At 39.3% G+C, this 16,029-nt stretch overlaps 1 protein-coding gene across 8 annotated transcripts in view; it reads left to right on the top strand.

The window, feature by feature from the left end:
- The window catches only part of IL1R1 (interleukin 1 receptor type 1), a 138,635-nt gene that overhangs the window by 111,301 nt on the left and 11,305 nt on the right, over positions 1-16,029 (top strand). For all 8 annotated transcript variants that reach the window (XM_070798377.1, XM_070798378.1, XM_070798373.1 and 5 more), the window contains 4 exons: positions 8,002-8,236; positions 8,345-8,534; positions 9,425-9,593; positions 12,854-12,919. In XM_070798377.1, coding sequence (XP_070654478.1) covers positions 8,002-8,236; positions 8,345-8,534; positions 9,425-9,593; positions 12,854-12,919 — 660 coding nt within the window. The remainder of the gene's footprint in view (positions 1-8,001; positions 8,237-8,344; positions 8,535-9,424; positions 9,594-12,853; positions 12,920-16,029) is intronic.

Below are 16,029 nucleotides of genomic sequence, written 5' to 3' on the forward strand. Positions count from 1 at the left end.
GGAGCGAACTCCACAGCTCTCCAAGAATAGGTGGTCAGGCTCCCACTCATCCAAGAGCCAGTGACAGACTGGCCAGAAATGTAGGAGGAGAACCAGACAATGTTCTGGAAGCCAAGTGAAGAACCTATTTCAAGGATGAGGATAACATGTGTGCAGTGCAATGGATGGCGTCACTGACTCAAGGGACATGAATTTGAGCAAACTCCAGGAGATAGTGAAGGACAGAGAGGCCTGGTGTGCTGCAGACCAAGGGGTTGCAAAGAGTCAGACAGCACTGAGTGACTGAACAACAGCAGCCATGCGGATGTGTTATGTAAGATGATGTTTGAAAGTCGTTGATTTAGCAACTTAAAAGTCATAGGTGACGTGGTCAGAACAGTTTTGGTGGAGCGGTTGGGCAAACCCCAGATAAACAGGAGAGTGTGTTGAGCTGAGTTCTTAAGGCTTACTCTTTTACCACTGTTAATTGTTGTTGCTACTGCTCTTCCTAGGAGTGAAATACTTACCAGTCCTGGCTCAGTGCAGGTGCCATGCTGAGGCCTAGCGACTTCTGTTTCAATACTGTTTTTAAGCAGCTTTAAAGGAGGTTATAATAGACTCACAGTAAACCACACATTTAAGGTATACAATTTGATGTGTTGGCATACATATCCACCCATGAAACCATCACAATCCCAGATAATATTTAAATAAGCATAAATTGGTTTAGAAAGATTGGACTACTTAACAGTATTGAGTCTTCTGATCAAAGAACAAAGTATAGACGTCTTCATTGTCTTTGATCTCTTAACATTTATTTAAATAAATTTAATCTTTATAAATTTATTTTGTAATTTTCATTGGATTGGTCTGATGCATCTTTTGTCAGATTTATCCTTAATTATTCATATCTATTGAGGCTATTATAAAAGGTATTTTCAAAAATCCAGTTTCTAATTGTTTTGATAATATAAACTCATTCCTATTTACATATTCATATTATATCCTACAACTGAGGAACCCCTCTAGATCTTTTGTAGATTTCTTTGCATATTAAAGATTTCATAGCATATTCTACATAGATAATCACATTGTGTGCAAATAGACATTTTATTTTCTCCTTCAATCTTAATGCTATTTCTTTTTCTTGCCCTAATACACTAATTATGTCTTCCAATACAATGTTGAATAAAAGTGGTTAGAGTGGACATTCTTACCTTCTTGCTCATCTTATATATGATAGCTATAAGTTTTTTTATAGCTGTCCTCTATTAGGTCTATTTCTGCTTTATTGACTATGCCAAAGCCTTTGACTGTGTGGATCACAATAAACTGTGGAAAATTCTGAAAGAGATGGGAATACCAGACCACCTGATCTGCCTCTTGAGAAATTTGTATGCAGGTCAGGAAGCAACAGTTCGAACTGGACATGGAACAACAGACTGGTTCCAAATAGGAAAAGGATTACGTCAAGGCTGTATATTGTCACCCTGCTGATTTAACTTATATGCAGAGTACATCATGAGAAACGCTGGGCTGGAAGAAACACAAGCTGGAATCAAGATTGCCGGGAGAAATATCAATAACCTCAGATATGCAGATGACACCACCCTTATGGCAGAAAGTGAAGAGGAACTAAAAAGCCTCTTGATGAAAGTGAAAGTGGAGAGTGAAAAATTTGGCTTAAAGCTCAACATTCAGAAAACGAAGATCCTGGCATCCGGTCCCATCACTTCATGGGAAATAGATGGGGAAACAGTGGAAACAGTGTCAGACTTTATTTTTCTGGGCTCGAAAATCACTGCAGACGGTGATTGTAGCCATGAAATTAAGACGCTTACTCCTTGGAAGGAAAGTTATGACCAACCTAGATAGCATATTCAAAAGCAGAGACATTACTTTGCCAACAAAGGTTCGTCTAGTCAAGGCTATGGTTTTTCCAGTGGTCACGTATGGATGTGAGAGTTGGACTATGAAGAAGGCTGAGCGCCGAAGAATTGATGCTTTTGAACTGTGGTGTTGGAGAAGACTCTTGAGAGTCCCTTGGACTGCAAGGAGATCCAACTAGTCCATTCTGAAGGAGATCAGCCCTGGATTTCTTTGGAAGGAATGATGCTAAAGCTGAAACTCCAGTACTTTGGCCACCTCATGTGAAGAGTTGACTCACTGGAAAAGACTCTGATGCTGAGAGGGATTGGGGGCAGGAGGAGAAGGAGACGACAGAGGATGAGATGGCTGGATGGCATCACTGATTCGATGGACGTGAGTCTGAGTGAACTCTGGGAGTTGGTGATGGACAGGAAGGCCTGGCGTGCTGCGATTCATGGGGTTGCAAAGAGTCAGACATGACTGAGCGACTGATCTGATCTGATCTGATTAGGTTTAGGAAGTTCCCACCTATTTCTAGTTTTGTTTGTTGCTATTTTTCTTGGATAAGAACCCAACTTTGCATTCCTAGCATGTTATGTACCTCACAATGCACTGTTGGTTTTTAATATACTGTAGGATTCGATTTGCTATGATGTTTAAAAAATGTTTGCATCTGTATTCTATGATGAAGACTTTGGTCTTTGGTTTGGGAATTAGAATAATACTTATTTCACAGAGTGAATTGGGAAGTGTTTCTGACTCTTCAATTTTCTGAAAGAGTGTGTAAAATTGGTGTTTTCCTTCCATGAATATACCAGTGAAACCATCTAGGCTTGAAATTTGTTGTTCTTGTTGTTGGGTTTTTTTCCTTAAAAAAATTTTTTTTATTGAAATATAGTTGATTTACAATATTCTGAAAGAACTAACTTTTGATATCTTTAGTTTTTCTCTGTTGTTTTTGTTTTTTATTTCATTGATTTTTCTCTTGGAGCCATATCATTTACTATCTTATGCTTACTTAGGTTTTAATTTTTTCTGATTTATTAAGTGGAAACTGAAGTTATTAATTTGAGCTCTTTTTTCATACAGAGGTATTTAATGCTATTGACTTTCCTGTAGCTATTTTTTTCCTTTGCATGACACAAGTGTTGATATGTTGTATTTTATCATTCAGATCAAAATACTTTCTAATTTCCTCTTTGATGCATGGGTTATTTAGAATATTTTTCTTTTAAGGTTTTAAACACATCAGTGAATTCCTAGATATTTTTCTGTTATTGATTTCTAATTTAATTCAGCTGTCACCAGAGAACATCCTTTAAACCCTTTTAAGTTTGTTAACTGTTGGGTTATGAACAAGAATATGGTTTATCTTGATAAGTTTTCTTGTGTGCAATTAAAAAGAATGTGTATTTGGTTGTTGGGTAAGATTTTCTGTAAATACTAATTATGCCAGATTGGTTGATAGTATCGTTCAAATCTTCTACATCATTGCTGCTTTTCTAATTGTTCTACTTGTTCTGTCAGTACTCTGAGTAGTGTTGAAATCTCTGGACTCTAATTGTAGGTTTCTCTCTCTCTCTTTGCAGTTCTATCAGTTTTTGCTTTATGTCTTCTGAAACACTGTCAACAGGTGAATAAATGTCTAAGATTACCATGTACCTCTTGACAAATGACTCCTTTGTCATAATTAAATGACTTTTTTCCCCTGGAAATATGCTTTAGTGTAAAATCTACTTTGATAATAATGTAGTAACCATTCAAATCTTCTTTTAATTAACATAATATTTCTCTCCCCTCTCCGCTTTTACTTTTAAGGTGTTTTTACACTTAAAGTGTGTATATGTGTGGGTTTGTGTGTATGTTAGCATATAGTAGGATCCTTTTTTTTAAAATCAAATCTGACTATCTCTGCCTTTCAATTGGGTTACTTAGACCATGAAAAAAATGTAATATGATTATTAGTATATTTGGGTTTTATTTTAGGAGCTTGTGATTTTATTTTCTCCTTGTACTATTATTTCTTTGTTATCTTTTCCTCTCTTTTTGTTTTTGCTGCCTTTTGGATAAATTGAGAATTTTCATGATTTATTTTATCTTCTATGTTGGCTTATGATAACTTTAAAAAAATAGATGCCCTAGTACTTATGGTATCCACCTTTAACTTATCAGAAATGGCAACCCACTCCAGTATTCTTGCCTGGAAAATCCCATGAACAGAGGAGCCTGGTTGGCTACTGTCCATGGGGTCGCAAAGAGTTGGACACAACTGAGTGACTTCACTTAATCGACTTTTATATACCTTCAAGTGATTGTGAAGTGAAGTCGCTCAGTTGTGTCCGACTCTTTGTGACCCCATAGACTGTAGTACCAGTTCACAAATAGTATAAAAAACCTAGAATACATCCACTTCTCCCTTCTTGAACTTTGCCCCTTTGTTTCCACACATGTTACATCTTCAGATGTTATAGGTCTCACAATCATTGTTTTTGCTTTAAACATTTAATTATCTTTCAGTACAGTTCAGTTGCTCAGTCATGTCTGACTCTTTGTGACCTCATGGACTGATGGCAGCATGCCAGGCTTCCCTGTCTATTACTAACTCCCAGAGCCTGCTTGAACTCCTGTCCATCGAGTCGGTGATGCCATCCAACCATCTCATCCTCTGTCGTCCCCCTTCTCCTCCTGCCTTCAATCTTTCCCAGCATCAGAGTCTTTTCCAATGAGTCAGTTCTTTGTATCAGGTAACCAAAGTATTGGAACTTCAGCTTCAGCATCAGTCCTTCCAATGAATATTCAGGACTGATTTCCTTTTGGATTGAAAAGTTTGATATCCTTGCAGTCCCAGGGGCTCTCAAGGATCTTCTCCAATGGCACAGTTCAAAAGCATCAGTTTTTCAGTGCTCAACTTTCTTTATGGTCCGTCTCTCACACCCATACATGACTACTGGAAAAACCATAGCTTTGACTATATGGACCTTTGTTGGTATAATGTCTCTGCTTTTTAATATGCTGTCTAGGTTTGTCATAGCTTTTCTTCCAAGGAGCAAGCATCTTTTAATTTCATGGCTGCAGTCACCATCTGCAGTGATTTTGGAGCCCAAGAAAATAAAGTCTGTCACTGTTTCCATTGTCTCCCCGTCTATTTGCCATGAAGTGATCTTTAGTTATCTTTAAAGAGATTTAAATAAAATGAAAAACATTATGATTACCCATGTAGTAAACATTTCTGGGGCTATTTATTCCTTTATGTAGATTCATTTTTTTTCATCTGATACTGTTTTTCTTTCTTTCTAAAGGACCTCCTTACATTTTTTGTCAGTACAAGTGTGCTGGTGATAGTTTATACATATATGAAAATAAATTTTTAAAAGTAATATTTTAAAAGTATGAAAAAGTATTTTGCCTCTATTTCTTTATTTTGCCTCTATTTCTGCCTCTATAATTTATTCAAGCAAGATAATCAGTGAATACAAAAGTAATTGCATGAAAAGTATCTATAGACTATGCACGTAATCTCAAAATACCACCTATCAAATTGCTTATTAATTGAAAAGAGACACTGTATAGTTGAAAGACCTGGAGGATAAAATTTAGCCGGATGATCCAATTTTGCATCACTGAAAATGGAGCATACTGATATTATGTGTTTTCTGTGATGATGGAATAGGGATGAATATTATTAACCAGGTATTACCAGTTGTCTGGCTTGAATTTTACAGTGTTGCCTCTATTTCTGAAAGATACTTTCCCTGGATGTAGAGTTCTAGGTAGATGATTTTGTTTTCCTTTTAGTACTTATCTTAATTCTTCTCTCTTCTGGCTTGTATTGTTTCTGGTAAGAAGGCTGCATCATTTTTGTCTTACGTGGTGTGGTTTTCTTCATGTTTCTTTGGGGATCATTGGGGATCATTGTGACTTTGGGGTCTGTGGTGGGTACGTCATTTTCATAAAATCCTGAAAAATTTCAACTTGTATTTCTTCAAAGACTTTTCCTGTTCCAGGAAGACAGGCCCTCTCCGGCCCTTAAGGGATTCATGTTACATGAATTGAGGAATGCTCAGTCCTGTAGTCCTCCAGAACTCGCTCCTCCTCTGGGTGCAGCTGTAATCTCTTTGGTATCCTGCCCTCCAGTCTCTTCGTTTACCTGGACTCCCAGGTCCATCTCCTCAGCTCAAGAAAGAACACTGGGTTTTGCCTACTTTCCTCCCTGCAGTGCCACGGTTTAGAATCTCCCTCTACACAATACTTTGGGAAAACTCTAGGGTTCCCCTCCTTCTGTGTCCTGACTTTGTGGTACTTCTGTCCTTTGTTCCCTGACATTCAATGTCTTGAACATTGTTGTTTCACATACTTTGTCCATTTTTTTAAGCTGTTCAGGTGGGGGGGCAAATTAAGGTTATTCCATCTTTTTATTAAAACAGCTATACAGAGGGGATGAGAGAGGTTAAATAACTTGCTCAAGGACACAGGTAGTAAGTGACTAGAAATCTTTCAGACTTCCAAGATAATTCTCTTAATTGTCAGGTTCTTAACACTCTCCTGTATAACACAAAGAAAGGCAATGCCAAAGAATGTTCGAACTATTGCACAATTGCACTCATCTCACACGCTAGTAAAGTAATGTTCAAAATTCTCCAAGCCATGCTTCAGCAATATGTGAACCGTGAACTTCCAGATATTCAAGCTGGTTTTAGAAAAGGCAGAGGAACCAGAGATCAAATTGCCAACATCCCCTGGATCATGGAAAAAGCACTCATCTCACATGCTAGTAAAGTAATGCTCAAAATTCTCCAAGCCATGCTTCAGCAATATGTGAACCGTGAACTTCCAGATGTTCAAGCTGGTTTTAGAAAAGGCAGAGGAACCAGAGATCAAATTGCCAGCATCTGCTGGATAATAGAAAAAGCAAGAGAGATCCAGAAAAACATCTATTTCTGCTTTATTGATTATGCCAATGCCTTTGACTGTGTGGATCACAACAAACTGTAGAAAATTCTGTAAGAGATGGGGATACCAGACCATCTGACCTGTCTCTTGAGAAACCTGTATGCAGGTCAGGAAGCAACAGTTAGAACTGGACATGGAATAGCAGACTGGTTCCAAATAGGAAAAGGAGTACTTCAAGTCTGTATATTGTCACCCTGCTTATTTAACTTATATGCAGAGTACATCATGAGAAACGCTGGGCTGGAAGAAGCACAAGCTGGAATCAAGATTGCCGGGAGAAATCTCAATAACCTCAGATATGCAGATGACACCACCCTTATGGCAGAAAGTGAAGAGGAACTAAAAAGCCTCTTGATGAAAGTGAAAGAGGAGAGTGAAAAAGTTGGCTTAAAGCTCCACATTCAGAAAACGAAGATCGTGGCATCTGGTCCCATCACTTCATGGCAAATAGATGGGGAAACAGTGGACACAGTGTCAGACTTTATTTTTTGGGGCTCGAAAATCACTGCAGATGGTGATTGTAGCCATGAAATTAAAAGACGCTTACTCCTTGGAAGGAAAGTTATGACCAACCTAGATAGCATATTGAAAAGCAGAGACATCACTTTGCCAACAAAGATCTGTCTAGTCAAGGCTATGGTTTTTCCAGTGGTCATGTATGGATATGAGAATTGGACTATAAAGAAAGCTGAGCGCCGAAGAATTGATGCTTTTGAACTGTGGTGTTGGAGAAGACTCTTGAGAGTCCCTTGGACTGCAAGGAGATTCAACCAGTCCATTCTGAAGGAGATCAGCCCTGGGTGTTCATTGGAAGGAGTGATGTTGAAGCTGAAACTCCAATACTTTGGCCACCTCATGGGAAGAGTTGACTCATTGGAAAAGACCCTGATGCTGGGAGGGATTGGGGGCAGGAGAAGAAGGGGATGACAGAGGATGAGATGGCTGGATGGCATCACCGACTAGATGAACACGGGTTTGGGTGGACTCCGGGCATTGGTGATGGACAGGGAGGCCTGGTGTGCTGCGGTTCATGGGGTCGCAAAGAGTCGGACACAACTGAGCGACTGAACTGAGCTAACACCCTCCTGAATAACACAAATTAATATATTTAATAACTGGTGTTTTTATTTAGATATTCCATTAAGAAACGTTGCCAAATTTCTTTGGCAAGGAGAAATGACTTTCCCTTTCTCCTTTTTTAAGATAAATGTGAGGAACATGAAGAGAAAATTACGCTGGTTTCACCCGCACGTGAAATCGATGCTCGCTCGTGTCCTCTCATCACAAGTGCCCACAAAGAGCCTATAACTTGGTATAAAAATGACAGCACGACGCCTGTATCTACAGAAAGAGGATCTCGGATTCACCAGCACAAAGACAAGCTCTGGTTTGTTCCTGCTGAAGTGGAGGATTCAGGAGCTTACTATTGCTCAGTGAGGTAAGCAAGCGATAAATAGGTTACAAACATGTCGTGTCTGTACCATTCTTCAGGACGGAAAAAAAAAAACCAATTTTTTTTTAATGAACTTATTTTGATTTATTTTAGAAATTCAACTTACTGCCTCAAAATTAAAATAGTGGTAGAGTTTGTGCAGCATGAGCCTAACTTGTGTTACAATGAAAGGACTGTGTTTACCCAGAGACTGCTGACCGCGGGAGACGGACAACTTGTATGTCCTTACTTGGATTTTTTAAAAGATGAAAACAATGAGTTACCCCAAGTACAGTGGTATAAGGTAATTTTGTATTACATATGGCCTTTTACTTCTCTAGCAAATAAAAGAGTTTGCTGTCATAGACATTAGGATGAATCCGCAAAGGACTTTTTCATTTGGCAGATTATTTGCTTTTGAGTGGTGAAACTTAATAGAACATTTTTAAAGTTTTATGATTGTATGTGTTTAATTTGCAGCTTAAGTAAAAATTTACTTTCTGTCATTTTTGTTTAATAGGGTACAGCTGAGAAAAGTACGGTGGGTATATAAGATGTTTAAAAATAAGGATGATTATAAATTTAGGGTTTTTTAAAGTGACTATTTGTTACAAAGTATATTATTTCATGTTTTATTATAAATACTAAGTGGTCCTTAGATAACTTTAGTGGTTTCTGTAACTGAAAAGTCATCAGCTAGCACTGCATGGAATACATCATATTCTGGTGTCTTTGATCTACCTGGCTTCTTGGAGCTTACATGGATAATCATTTTTTAGAGGTTTAAAAATACAAAATAATATCAGTGAAGAATGGAAGTATATCATTACTAAGAAATTGTAGTTAGCATTCTTTCCTCAAACATTTTTTTCTTACAAAGTATATTTGTTTCCAGTTGTCTTCAAAGTGCAAGACTCATAGGCATAAAAATGTAATATCCTGGGACTATAATTATGACTTTGCCAAAAAAAAGGCAAAATTAAAACTTCTGTGCAAGTACCTTTCTATTCACATATACATGAATGTGTGTTCTAGTCCGTTAGTCACATCTGACTCTTTGCGACCCCATGAACTGTAGCCCACCAGGCTCCTCTGTCCATAGTGTTTCCCAGGCAAGAATGTTGGAGTGGGTTGCCCTTAGTTGAATATAACTATGAATAATTGGTTTTCAATACTTCCTTTCCCCCTGTCTAGGACTGCAAACCTCTACTTCTTGACAACGTAAACTTTGCTGGAGTAACAAATAAGCTGATCATCACAAACGTGAACACAGCACACAGTGGGCACTATATGTGTCATGCGTCATACACACACTTGGGAAAGCAGTATCGTGTCACCCGGGCGATAAAGCTGATTACTCTGGGTGAGTCATAGCTGCAGTACTAGGAGTTTAAATCCGGGAAGGTCCAGAGACTGTGAGTAATATCACCTTCACTGTCTACAGAGGGACTAAGTCCAGGAGAAGCATGATGACTTGCTAGAGGTCACCTGGCTTTAGTTTTTGTTGCTCTATGCTATGTAAGTGTTTTCATTCCTGTTTCAGATGCAGTGCTGATTAAACAGACAGGATGAGCTGAGTTTTCCAGTGGAACTAGGAGGCTTGTTTTGGGGCGTGGCTAAAGATGGTTCTCTAGAGGCTTCAGGGACTCCTCTGGCTAGTACTGGGGAAAGGACAGTTCTGAGACCTCTCACCTGAGGAGTCTGGGTGTCTAGCAGTTGTTGATGGACCCTAACAGACCTTGAAATAAGTTACACTTTTTCAAAAACATCTTTTTATTTTGCATTGGAGTACAGCTAATTAACAACGTTGAGATAGTCTCAGGTGCACAGCAAAGGGGCTAAGCCACACACATACATGGATCCACTCTCCCCCAAACTCCCCTCCAGGTGCCACATGACATTGAGCAGAGGTCCCTGTGCTATACGGTAGGCCCTGTCAGTTATCCACTTTAAATATAGCAGTGTGTACACATCCATCCCAAACTCCTTAACTATCCCTTCCCTGCACCTTCCCCCGCTGGTAACCATAAGTTGATTCTCTAAGTCCCCACAGGGCTTCTGTGATTTCCTCAATCTGCATAAGCCACTCTTAAAATCAGTAAATGACTCTTCATAGTTACAAATTAATCAATCCACAGTATGGTGAGTACTCTGCTAGGGTCAGTGAGGGAAGACCACAGTGGTGACAGCAAATATATATTATATATATATTGTTGGTTGTCCATTTTAAATATAGCAGTGTGTGCATATTCAGGGATGGATGTATCCATCCCTAACTATCCGTTCCCCCATCCCCCTTGAATGGCACCCCACTCCAGTACTCTTGCCTGGAGAATCCCATGGACAGAGGAGCCTGGTAGGCTGCAGTCCATGGGGTCGCTAGGAGTCGGACACGACTGAGCGACTTCACTTTCACTTTTCACTTTCCTGCATTGGAGAAGGAAATGGCAACCCACTCCAGTGTTCTTGCCTGGAGAATCCCAGGGATGGGGGAGCCTGGTGGGCTGCCGTCTATGGGGTCGCACAGAGTCGGACACGACTGAAGCGACTTAGCAGCAGCAGCAGCAACTATCCGTTCCCCCATCCCCCTTGCTGACCATAAGTTCGTTCTCTAAGTCTGTAAGTCTTTCTGTTTTGTAAGTTCCTTTGTGTCATTTCTTTTAGCTTGATGGGGGGACGTCATACAGCATTTCTCCTTTTCCGTCTGACTGACCTCACCCAGTGTGACCATCTCTAGGTCCATCCATGTTGCTGAAAATGGCATTACTTCATTCTTTTTAATGGTGTGTAATATTCCACTGAGTACATGTACCACAGCTTCTTTATCCATGGAATAAGCTCCACCCTTGTCAGATCTGTGTTAACCCAGTCGCATAACTTCTCTGAGCCCGTTTCCTCCTCTGTAAGCAGATTCAGGCTTCCGAGGTTGTCGTGAACTGTGTTGTGGATCAAGCGTGCTCAGCTTGCAGTCATGTGCCTGGTGCCCGACAGCTGAGAAACGAATAGGTGCATGCCAGTTTTTCCTGTTAGTCATCCTGAGGCTGCTATTCACCATATTTCATATTAAAAACTATTTTAAAACAAAATAGAACAAATGCACCTTTATAAGTTACCTGGAGATGGGCAGAACACTCAACCTTTCTCTCAATAGTAGGATTTCCTAAGCTTTCAGTAATGTATGAAGAGAGTTATTCCCATGAACTTATGGTTACCAGAGGGAAAGAATGGGGGGTAGGGATAGTTAGGGAGTTTGGGAAGGACATGTACACACTGCTATATTTTAAATGGATAACCAGCAAGAACCTACTGCATAGCACAGGGAACTCTGCTCAATGTTACGTGGCAGCCTGGATGGGAGGAGACCCCCACGTGAAACAATCACAACATTGTTAATCAGCTTTACTCTGATATGAAATAGAAAGTTAAATTTATCAAGCTGTTTACAACAACAACAAAAAAAGTAAAGTTACTCTAACCAGGACTTTGAAAAGTTCAAGCAGTCTCTATTAGTAATTATTCTGGGACAACAGGCCTAATAGGGACTATCCCAGGTAAACCCAGATGATCACTTTTCAGATAGCTGTGTTTTCTCAGTTCTACAATTATTTATTTTTGCCAAAGTTTAATTGTGTTGTCTCAAAATCGATTCCTTGCCTACATCCTACAAGTATCGGTGACTCCTAAATTTCAGGAGTCCTGAGTCACAACCATCCTTAGCAGCACTTCCCTGGGCGTTGCGTATCTCCAGTTTGTGTTTCTTGGGGTACTGCAGCCAGACCAGCAGACCAGATTTGAGGGAAAACAGGGTACTACAGAATTTTAAGAATTCAAATGGGTTTTAACTACTTTCGGACATCTTTTCTGATCCCTTATATAGAAATAATATAATCAGGGGTGGGGTTCTGTTTTGTTTCTCTTCTAAAGGTGGATTTATAAATATTTGTTGGGCATTTCCCATCTTCCAGGCACTTTCTAGGTATACAGTAGGGAACGAGAGACAGAATATCCTGCGCTGATGGAGCTAACGAATTTTTTTTAAGTAGCAGAATGAATACTAGGCATTCAAATTTGGTCACGTTTGGTCCCAGATCAACTCTTGAAGCCTATCTTCTTGAGAATAAAAGACAGATTAATTTCTGGAGATTCTTAGTATTTTTCTGCCTACTGTAATAAAGTATGCCAAAGTGTGTGGCATTCTTTGATAACTGTGGCTTTCACTCTTGGGTTACTGTGAAAGTTACCAAATAGACACACATCTAGCACTAGTGACTTTCTGGTTAATAAAGCTCCATCCAGGGAAGCCACTTTGTTCTCCCTGATTTGCATGAAGAGATGCACTTGTCCGCAGACCCAGAGCCTGGTGATGTTTGTGGTCTTTTTTTTTTTTTGTAGCACCAAACTCTGTGGGTTCAGAAGGGCTGAGGTGTTATGGTTTTGCTGTGGCCTCTGAGTCAGCCTCCTGCCTTCACAAAAATCCTGGCCCTCTGTCTCCTGCCATGTATACTGTGGCCCCTAGAGGCAGATGCTGTGTTGTAATATGTTAATGTTTGGTATATTTTGCCAAGTGTTGTCATCTTTGGAGATTTGAATCTATAAGAGACCTTGTGGGTGTTTTTCTTTCAGAGAAATCCAGAAACACAAAACCTGAGATTGTGAGTCCAGCTAATGAGACAATGGAAGTGGTCTTGGGTAAGTGGGCTACAATTAGGATATGCTGAAATCAGTGTTTCTTTGAACTAGAGAGTAAGATAAACTGTACCTTTGCTGCACACAACCCAAGCTGTTCACTGCATGTATCTAAAGTTAGAAAGTGGCACACACTGTGTCTTGTTTCTTTGGATTTTTTGCCTCTTATGGCAAATATCTAGCCACGTCTTATTGACTCAGTGTTACTTTTCTATGGACAGTTACTATTCATGAAGACATCAGCCGACAAACAAGTTCGGGGACTTCCTTGGTGGTGCAGTGGTTAAGATTTCGCCTTACAATATAAGGGGTGTGGGTTCGATCCCAGGGAGGGGAGCTAAGATCTCACCTGCCTCGTGGCCAAAGAACCAGAACATAATACAGAAGCAGTATTATGACAAATTCAATAAAGACTTTAAAAATGCTCCACATTAAAAAAAAAAAAAATCTTAAAAAACAAAGACCAAGTTCAATAGGCCTAGAAATAAGAAATGGAATATATTTGGTATAGGATGGATTTCTTTTCCTGAGAGAGTTAAACTTTTAGGTAGAAGACTAAGACTATAGACCCAGAAGGTAAATTACTCTAGAGAATTATTTTTCCAAGCTAGTGATAATGTTTTATTTCAAGAATAAAGACATAATACTATAGGCATTCACATCTAAGCTGTGCAGTACAGTAGCAGCTAGGCATGTGTGGTTATGTACATAGCCACACTAAATTTAAATTTAGTAAATTCAGTTTAATTAAATATTATTCCCTCATTCAAGAGCTGACTGGCTTAGATGTGACTAGTGACTATGTATTAGACAGCACAACTATAGAATGTTTTTGCCAACACTGAAAGTTGTTGGAAACCACTGGTCCCAACATAAAAACAGACTTTTCTTTTGTATCAGAGGATCAAAATTCAGGCTGGCATATAGAATTCTCTTCTGTAATAGTAACTGCATGAAGACAAAGAACAATTGTACAGAGATTAAAAGCTAAAATGTGTGACCTCTGAATTCTGCACTTGGCCAAGTTGTTCTTCATGTGGGAAGGTAATATACAGACATTCATAGATGTAAACAAAGAAAGAGATGAAGACTTTAAATATTGGCCAGTAGAATTCAGAGCAGTGTTTTCAACCTTTTATTTCCCCCTTTTTTCTTCCCCTGTAGAAGGCAATGGCACCCCACTCCAGTACTCTTGCCTGGAAAATCCCATGGACGGAGGAGCCTGGTGGGCTGCAGTCCATGGGGTCGCTAAGAGTTGGACACGACTGAGCAACTTCACTTCCACTTTTCACTTTCGTGCATTGGAAAAGGAAATGGCAACCCACTCCAGTGTTCTTGCCTGGAGAATCCCAGGGATGGGGGAGCCTGGTGGGCTGCCATCTATGGGGTTGCACAGAGTCGGACACGACTGAAGAGACTTAGTAGTAGTAGTAGTACCACCTAACAGGACATTTTTTTCCCCAATCCTCTTTACTTTCTCAGATATTTAATGCCCAGATATGTACTCTGGCACTTTAGAGGACTGCAGACCATTGCAATAGATAAGCTTTTGTTGCTCTTCTCGCTAAGAAGTACATTTTTCCCTATTGAGAAGGCATGCTCTGGGAATGTGTACTTAAGAGCTCTCTCTAAAAACCTAGATTTGATCTACAGATCTAAAAATAATAACTACATTCAGTTCAGTCTCTTCTTTGTGTCCAACTCTTTACGACCACATGGACTGCAGCACACCAGACTTCCCTGTTCATCACCAACTCCTGGAGGTTACTCAAACTCATGTCCATTGAGTCAGTGATGCCATCCAACCATCTCATCCTCTGTCGTCCCCTTCTCCTCCCCCCTACATTACATTAGAAATAATTATTTTAAAATATCACATTGATCAGAGGCCCATCACCGTAGCATAAGGTTATGCTATAGTCAGGCTTTTATTTGATAAGATTTCACATTAATTACCAATAAAATGACATAGAAAAATAGGAACTGAGGGACACTTTCTGCACTTGATTTGCGACCCCATGGACTGTAGCCTGCCAGTCTCCTCTGTTGATGGGATTTCCCAGTCAAGAATACTTGAGTGGGTTGCCATTTCCTTCTCCAGAGGATATTCCTGACCCAGGGATCAAACCCGTGTGTCCTACTTGGCAGGCAGCTTCTTCACCACTGAGCCACCTAGGAAGCCCTCTGCACTTGGTAAATAACATTAATTCAAACCAGTCATCACCAGCATTTTTAATTATGAAACTCTATAGTGTTAAGCCTTATACAGGTCTGGACTTTCTTATTGAAGTCAAGAGTGAGACTAAGCTGCCCACATGAACTTGTTACAGTTACTGTAACAATTAACAGTTACTTGTTCCAGAAGTGCCCACTAATGCAAAGATTAAAGAACCAAGGCTTGCTGACTCTACGGGAGAAAATAACTTTGTTTTCCGATTGTATAATTACATACCTATAAATTTCAGGAGAATTACTGGGGAAAGTTAGAATAATTATTGTATTAACTGGCCAGATATAAAATTAATATACTATAGTATTAGACTTGTTTAGCAAAAACCAGCAAGTAAACATAACAAGAAAAGAGATCTTATTGCAACAGAGCTGTCTATAAAGTATCTTAGCAAAATCTTTAGAAAATATATTGGATTTATAAGGGAGAAAAAAGCCATCCAAACAAAAAAAAATCCCCCCAATCTCTGACTTATAACCCTCAAAAAATTGAGGATAACATTTCAGAATATGTGCAGGGTTGATGTAAAGGCATGTTCATTGGTATATCAATCATAATTAAAAATTAGGAAATTATGTTTTGCAATAGGAAAGGAGCTTGTCATAATATGTCTGTATGATGGAATACTAAACCACTATGAAATAGCCTGTTTTGGAAGGCTGATCATGTGAGCCAAAATTCTCAATAGTCAGAGTAGATGTTAATGCCCAATTTTCAAAGCTGCATAGTGCACAGAAAGGTAAGGAATAAGATACATGAAGTTACTAATAGTGGTCATCTCTCAGTGGTAGATGTAAGAACAATTTCTTTTTCCTTTCTTATACTTTAAAATTTTTATTCAACAGTCATTCGTTAATCTAGATAGACCAGAGTCCATTGATCT

The sequence above is a fragment of the Bos indicus genome, chromosome 11 (assembly GCF_029378745.1).
Source record: "Bos indicus isolate NIAB-ARS_2022 breed Sahiwal x Tharparkar chromosome 11, NIAB-ARS_B.indTharparkar_mat_pri_1.0, whole genome shotgun sequence".
NCBI classification, from domain to species: Eukaryota; Metazoa; Chordata; class Mammalia; order Artiodactyla; family Bovidae; genus Bos; species Bos indicus.